The sequence below is a fragment of the Nanorana parkeri genome, unplaced genomic scaffold (assembly GCF_000935625.1).
Source record: "Nanorana parkeri isolate BGI_ZX_2015 unplaced genomic scaffold, ASM93562v1 scaffold188, whole genome shotgun sequence".
Lineage (NCBI taxonomy): Eukaryota > Metazoa > Chordata > Amphibia > Anura > Dicroglossidae > Nanorana > Nanorana parkeri.
Genome location: NW_017306456.1, coordinates 1,166,176 through 1,174,037, shown reverse-complemented (window position 1 = coordinate 1,174,037; position 7,862 = coordinate 1,166,176). Strand labels below are relative to the sequence as shown.

The 7,862-nt window shown below is 45.5% G+C and overlaps 1 protein-coding gene across 1 annotated transcript in view; it reads left to right on the top strand.

Annotated features, from left to right (window-relative positions):
- The window catches only part of PLXND1 (plexin D1), a 101,685-nt gene that overhangs the window by 50,794 nt on the left and 43,029 nt on the right, over positions 1–7,862 (top strand). The window contains exons 10-12 of the mRNA XM_018555221.1: positions 2,666–2,762; positions 4,441–4,530; positions 5,774–5,867. Coding sequence (XP_018410723.1) covers positions 2,666–2,762; positions 4,441–4,530; positions 5,774–5,867 — 281 coding nt within the window. The remainder of the gene's footprint in view (positions 1–2,665; positions 2,763–4,440; positions 4,531–5,773; positions 5,868–7,862) is intronic.

Genomic DNA, 7,862 nt, shown 5'->3' with positions numbered 1-7,862 from the left:
GTACAGTACAGAATCCCGGGAGAGACAAATGTCAGGACACACCTCTTCCTGCCCGGATACCCACACTGGGAGAGGTGCAACCGTCCCTCGTTCATAGAAACTACAAGCCCCACCATCCCCTGCGTATATCTATTTAAAGGAGTGTTCCATTTACCTTTTTTTTCCTTTTATATATGTATCATTGTTTCTTTCTTTTATATTTGCAACATTGTTTCCCCTGTATGTCTGTGAAGGTTCTCATTCATCCAGGTCATGGTATATCTGTAAAAAAAATAAGTCAAGGCAACTGGACTTGCTGTATTTTTCTTGAAGACGTTTTCACTGGACATCCGACCAGCTTTCTCAATTCTGAATTGAGAAAGCTGGTCGGATGACCAGTGAAACGTCTTCAAGAAAAATAGAACAAGTCCAGTTGCCTTGACTTATGTTTTTACAGATATTGTTTCCCCTGTTCATAATGAGAAACTGCAATTTTGTGGAGGAGGTTAGCAAATGGCTGTTTGTGTCTCCGCTGGGGAGATTTTACATCACTTGCTGTCCCGGTGACCCCAGACAACAGGAAATGATATAAAATCTCCCCAGCAGAGACACAATAAAAAAAGAACTTAAGATCACCCCTTCTTTGCCTGTGGCCAACGTCTCAGAACGGAGCTAGTCTGAATCAGGAAATCTCAGTTTGTGTGACCCAACAGGAGCTCTTCCTGCTCCGGAGATGGTGTGAGCTACAAAGCACAATGTAGTGCAAGGGATGGGCGCAGGCACTTAGCTTGTGAGGTCATCAGGCATTGTACCTTCATATGGGCGCTCTCACATAACAAGGTTATATTTAGGAAGTTCAGCGGCTTATTTTACAAACAGGTTCAGTTTTTTTAATGAGGCGGGCGTTCTTCTATACGATGGCCGTGACGGTTTTGTTTCCACCCGCCGGGCATGCCGGGCGCGTATTACACCAGCTGGCGGGCCTCAGGATAACATTAGCGCCGGGGTTAACCCTTCTGTGACCGCATGCACTGTGACTGCTCAGCTGCTGAGTCGGCATTCTCTGACCTGACCTGAAGCTGCGGGCAAAACACATGGTTCGGGATGTCAGTTCGCTCCTGCTGGCCATGTGATCGCTCCCCTTGTCCTGTGACCCCCCCCTAGACTCAGCCTCACCGAGGGATAAATATATCCCAGATCAGCTGACCCCATGGAAGGTTAAATCCGCCCAGATACAGAACATTTAGATCTGGCTGAGCACACTGGACCCAGGAAACCTCGTTCGCAAGACTTACATGCTAGTTTTGCCTAGGGCAACTCCGGTCCTCTAGCTGTTGTGGAGCTAGAAGTCCCATGAGGCGTTGCAAGACTGACAGTTGCAGGCATGACTCCCATAGGCAGAAGCATGCTGGGATTTGTAGTTAAAGCACATTTGGAGGGGAAGAGTTGCCCACCAATGCTCTATACCAGGGGTGCACACAATTTTTTGTGTTAAGATCTACTTTTCAAATGATGAGCTACATGAGATCTACCAATGAAAAAAAAATCTTCCTCGCTCTCCTGGCTGTCTCTCTTGGCTGTCTCTCCCCGCTCTCTCCCTGGCTCACCTTGCGGTATTTTGCAAACAGTGCAGTGCAACTGGCTGTGTAAACGAATATTCTTTGATGTAATACATAGCACTTCAACCACCAGTATATAGGGAGCTACAGCTCGCAGTATACTGAGACCGCCGAAGCCGGGACAGATCCCGACATTACTGTAGAGATTCACCCAGCCGCGTGGGTGAGAGCTGGCTCTGTCTATCTAGAGGCAAAGCCACCTGTACCCGCCCTCTCCCCCGTCCATTCCTCCAGTCAGCGCTGTAGGATCAGAGCGGGGGGGGGGGGATCCCTGCAGGGAGCCATGAGAGACAGTCACGGCTCTCTGCAGGGAGACGATCGAGAAGTGAGCGAACGCCGGTATGTGTTCACTCACTTCCTGATCTATTGAGCCGACCTGGGATAGTCTCAATGTCACAGGTCGGCTCGAACTATGACGATGAGTGAAAATCCCTCACCTCATAGTTCTCCTTTAATTCCCTATGCTCCTCGGCTCCATCTAGTGGCCATAACGTGGTATTTTCCTGATTATTACACTCAACCTGAACAGAAAATATAGTAATAACATTTGTTTTTGCCTCCATTCACACCGAATGTACATGCAGTTGCCGAGGGCGAATGGCTCTATGAATTGTTCATAAATATATATCATAGTGTTGGGGGGTGTTTTCGTGTTAGTTTTTTGCTTTTTCTGTTTTTGAGTGTTTGTGGGTTGTGTGCAGAGATTTCCCAGCTTCCTGCCACCTCTAGTTTCGCAACTGTCACCCATATTGGTCAGGACAGGATGTGAAATCTCACCACAGGTGTGGTCAGACTTTGCTTTGGCCTATTTTTCATATCGTTTATTAATCTAGAACAAGCGCCCGATTGGCGTCTGTGCTTTTTAATCCACGTGCGTGATAATTATTCACCGGACAAAATAACCAATCAGTGCGCAGATTGTGCGTTATGGAGACACATTGCGGACAAAAAAAAAGATACAAAAAAAGATACAAAGATAAAATCTGTGTTTTTTGGGGGGAATATCAGAATAGAAATTCAGATGAGTTTGTGATCGGATCACCTGAGATGTTTCTTCTCTTACAGAATGCAACAGACTGCCCCCAGATAACCACCACCTACCTGCCCCCCACCCCGACCGGGACCCCCACAGAGTTCACCCTGACCTTGGCCAACGTCAGACAGGTAAGGATCCAGCGTCCCATTATAGAGCAATATAGCTCTGACATATACCGCAGTGCTGTGCAGAGAACACTTAGCCAGTCACATCAGTCTCTGTACAGAGGAGCTTACCCTCTAATGTCCCCTCCCCCACAGTCACATCAGTCTCTGTACAGAGGAGCTTACACTCTAATGTCCCATCACAGTCACATAGTATTACTATACATATATATAGCTCTGACATATACCGCAGTGCTGTGCAGAGAACACTGAGCCAGTCTCTGCATCAGAGGAGCTTACACTCTAATGTCCCCCCACAGTCACATCAGTCTCTGCATCAGAGGAGTTTACACTCTAATGTCCCCTCCCCCCACAGTCACATAGTATTACTATACATACATATAGAGCTCTGACCTATTCCATAGCGCTGTACAAAGAACACTGAGCCAGTCAATCTCTGCACCATAAGAGCTGACACTCTAATCTCCCCCCACAGTCACATTGTATTATTATACATTTATATAGCTCTGACCTATTCCATAATGCTCTACAGAGAACACTGAGACAGTCAGTCTCTCCACCAGAAGAGCTTACACTCTAATGTCCCCCCCACAGTCACACAATATGATAATTTTACATATAAATAGCTCTGACATATACTGCAGTGCTGTACAGAGAACACTGAGACAGTCAGTCTCTCCACCAGAAGAGCTTACACTCTAATGTCCCCCCACAGTCACACAATATGATAATTTTACATATAAATAGCTCTGACATATACTGCAGTGCTGTACAGAGAACACTGAGACAGTCAGTCTCTCCACCAGAAGAGCTTACACTCTAATGTCCCCCCACAGTCACACAATATGATAATTTTACATATAAATAGCTCTGACATATACTGCAGTGCTGTACAGAGAACACTGAGACAGTCAGTCTCTCCACCAGAAGAGCTTACACTCTAATGTCCCCCCACAGTCACACAATATGATAATTTTACATATAAATAGCTCTGACATATACTGCAGTGCTGTACAGAGAACACTGAGACAGTCAGTCTCTCCACCAGAAGAGCTTACACTCTAATGCCCCCCCCCCCCCCAGTCACATCAGTCTCTGTACAGAGGAGCTTACACTCTAATGTCCCATCAGAGTTACATAGTATTACTATACATATATATAGAGCTCTGACCTATTCCATAATGCTGTACAGAGAACACTGAGCCAGTCAGTCTCTGCACCAGAGGAGCTTACACTCTAATGTCCCCCCACAGTCACACAATATGATAATTTTACATATAAATAGCTCTGACATATACTGCAGTGCTGTACAGAGAACAGTAACTCAGTCACATCAGTCTCTGTACAGAGGAGCTTACACTCTAATGCCCCCCCAAAGTCGCACACTATTATTATACATTTCTATAGCTCTGACATATACTGCGGTCCAGTATTGAGAACACTGAGCCAGTCACATCTGTCTCTGGACCATTTTGTTTTTTTGGGGGAATAAAAGTAGAATTTAGCTCTGGAAAACCTACTTGAGCACAGGGAGAACTTACAAACTCCATGCAGGCAAACTGATCTCAGGCCATAGTGTTGACCCCTGAGCTGCTGTGCTGGCCCAGTTTCTGGGAGAACCCAGATTCTCACATATGTAATGCAGACTGAACAGATGCTCTGTGTGTGTCGCACCTCCTAGGATCTCAGGCTGGAATGTGACTTTGGACCAGGACAGACCTTCCCAGCCAAGTGGTTGAATTCTTCCTCCGTCTCATGCAGCAACGTCTGGGTAAGATAACGGCGTGCCTGTGCGGGTCACTCTTTGTGTGTATGTTCCCATAGCATCGCCCCGCGTGTCACCGCCAGCCTATGGGGACACTGCTGTGACTGTGTCTTCTATATAATGCGGCATTGTGTGTCGCCGCATCTGTGTGTACGCCGATCAATGGGACACGTTATAGAGGAGACACTGAACTCTGACTGTACACGGGGCTGTGTCACCTAAACTGTGAAATATATAGAGAGCGTCTCAACTCCTATCTATCAATTCAATTCAAATAAGCTTTATTGGCAGGACCAAATACATTTTAGCATTGCCAAAGCATATGGGGAGGTTATATGGGAGGGGGGTGTAGTGGGACATTATTAGGGTTAATGAATGATATGGGGGATTAGGTAAGTCCAGGGACATTATCAGGGTTAAGGGATAATATGAAGGGGGATGGGGGTGAGTCCATGTTGGGGATTTATAAGTCCAGGGATTATAAATTGGGGATTTATAAGTCTGTCTGTCTGTCTATCTATCTATCTATCTATCTATCTATCTATCTATCTATCTATTTTCTATTATCTATCTATCTATCTATCTATCTATCTATCTATCTATCTATCTATCTATCTATCTTCAATAGATCCATCTATCTTCTCTCTCTCTCTCTCTCTCTCTCTCTCTCTCCTCTCTCTCCCTCTCTCTCTCTCCAATCTCTCTCTCTCCCCCTCTCTCTCTCCAATCTCTCTCTCTCTCTCTCCTCTCTCTCTCCTCTCTCTCCCTCTCTCTCTCTCCAATCTCTCTCTCCCCCCTCTCTCTCTCCAATCTCTCTCTCCCTCTCTCTCTCCAATCTCTCTCTCTCACTTCGATAGATCTATCTTCTCTCTCTCTCTCTCTCTCTCTTCGATAGATCTATCTTCTCTCTCTCTCTCTCTCTCTTCGATAGATCTATCTTCTCTCTCTCTCTTCAATAGATCTCTCTCCCTCTCCCTCTCCCTCTCTCTCTCTCTCTCTCTCCCCCTCCCAGAAGATCGATCTATCTTATTTTTTCTATCTATGTCCATATCTATCTATCTGTCTGTCTATCTCTGTGTAAGTTTGGAAACAAACAAATGTATTATTCATCTATTTCTTGGATCTCCACAATGACATATATACAGATTTACTTTGTTTAATAATAATCTAATAATTTGCATAACAAGTCAAAAGTTTCCAGAATAAGAATCCGGTACATTTCGCTTTCTCTTTTCTTTTCACCCGTTAGCTCCAAACTTTGGAAAGTAGCCGGAAATTTCCAGTGAACTTGCAGCTGAACAATCCTTCTGGACGGTTCCTGGACAATCCTGGTGCAGTGAGCGGTAAGTTACATCGTCTGACGCATTGCGATCCTTTGTATGCGAGAAAGGGTGCTGGAAGTGCCGATAGGGATCTTGTGTTCGACCTCCATATTTACCGCCGCAGCGAAGGCAACTTTCCCCCGAGCGTTCTCCACCAGATGATGTAGTAATATATACAAAGAGACGGCGCAGGCAAATAACGGAGGGGGGAGGGCTAGAGGGGGGGGGCAAGTGTGACCGCGCTCCCCTAAATAATAACATTTCTGTGGAGGGAAGTCACAGAGAGGGAGCTGGAATCAGTGCAGAGGGGGAGCTGGAAGATGATTTCTTTATGAAGTGCTGAAGCCCTCTACGCACTGTTGTTGCGCCAATCTGAAGGCCACATGAAGTTTGGAGGTCTGTAGCTATTGACTCTGCAGACAGTTGGTGACTTCTGCGCACTGTGCGCTTCAGCATGCGCTGACCCCGCTCTGTCATGTTACGTGGCCTATCACTTCCTGGCTGAGTTGCTGTTGTTCCCAGTTGCTTCCACTTTGTTATAATACCAGTAACAGGTGACCGCGGAATATTTAGTAGCAATGAAATGTCACGGAACGCCTGAATCCAATGATTTGGAGGGGTGTCCCAATACTTTTGGCAATATAGTGTATATAACAATAGATAGATAGATCACATGATATAAGAAACAACATTCGAACCATTTCCATTTCCGCAGAGTCCGCGTTGAACGCTCGATTCGAATCGCAGTTAAAGCTGCATCTTATTTCTGCCACAAATTGAATTAAACGCAATGTCTTCACTTGAGTTAACTTACATCTGCAGCCTGAAGCTTCGCCAAGATGTGTTTCCACATACGAGCAGTCCGTCATGTTTTTTTTTTTCTATGTCTCTCCTCGAAATAAATTAAAACGACATGACGGAGCCCTGAAATCCCGTCTGCATCCTCCATATTCCAACTGAAACACGTTGGTTTTTTTTCTTTTTCTCTGTCTGATCCCTCAGCCGGTTTCCTGCGCAGAGTTTCCTTAATGTTTCTATTGTTTTTCTGTGGAAAATAAAATTCCTTTCCAGTTATTGTCGGCGACGGTGATGTCAGCGGTATTAAGCCGCAGGCTAGTAGTGGTAATAAAGGCGCCGCCATCGCAGGATGCCGGTGACAGATGTTGTCGCTTGTAGCAACTTTCCTGACTTGGCGGCCTCGGTGGTCGGCGCTCAACACCAAGAACGTTTCGGGGCTTCCGCTCGGTCACTGGCTCCCATTTTCAGTCAGTGGGATCTGTCAATGCTAAGCCTGATGAAGAGACCCCGTGTGGCCCCCGAAAGTGCTTGTTACCGCTCTGTCACTGGCTCCCATTTTTACTCATTTGGATCTGTCAATGCTAGACCTGATGAAGGGACCCCATGTGACCCCTGCAAAGCGCTTGTTTCATGACATGGTTCTGAATAAATAAACACTTGGACTTCGGAATGCTGGTGACATTTGTTAACGATTGTTGCTATTGGCGGCGCCATCCGCAGTCACTACAAGCACTCCCCCCAAAACTTGTGACATCCAGTAAGGAGTGCGACAAGGCATCCAAGCATTGGGATTTGGCCCTAAGATGGCCGCCTGCGCATGGTGTGTCTGTGATCACACTGGAATTACAAAGCAGTCGCCACCAAGACCTTTGCGACCAATGATGCAAAGAATATATAATTGTGTGTGTGTGTAATTTCACTTTACACACACCTATCAAGTGTTTCGCATGCCCCTTTCTTTATAAATTGACTTTAACAAGTCTGTTTATAAACAAAGGGACATGTGAAAATCATTTTTTTTTAAATAATGGCAAAAACGAATGTTCTTAATATATTTTCTTTTCAGGTCGAATGTGTTGTGATATAACAGTGCATTATGGCCACTAGATGGGGCTGAGGAGCAGAGAAAATTATTTCCACTGCTCCATCTAGTGGACATAAGGCTGAACTATATCAATACATTCCATGTAAGAAAATATATATATAGATATATTCTCT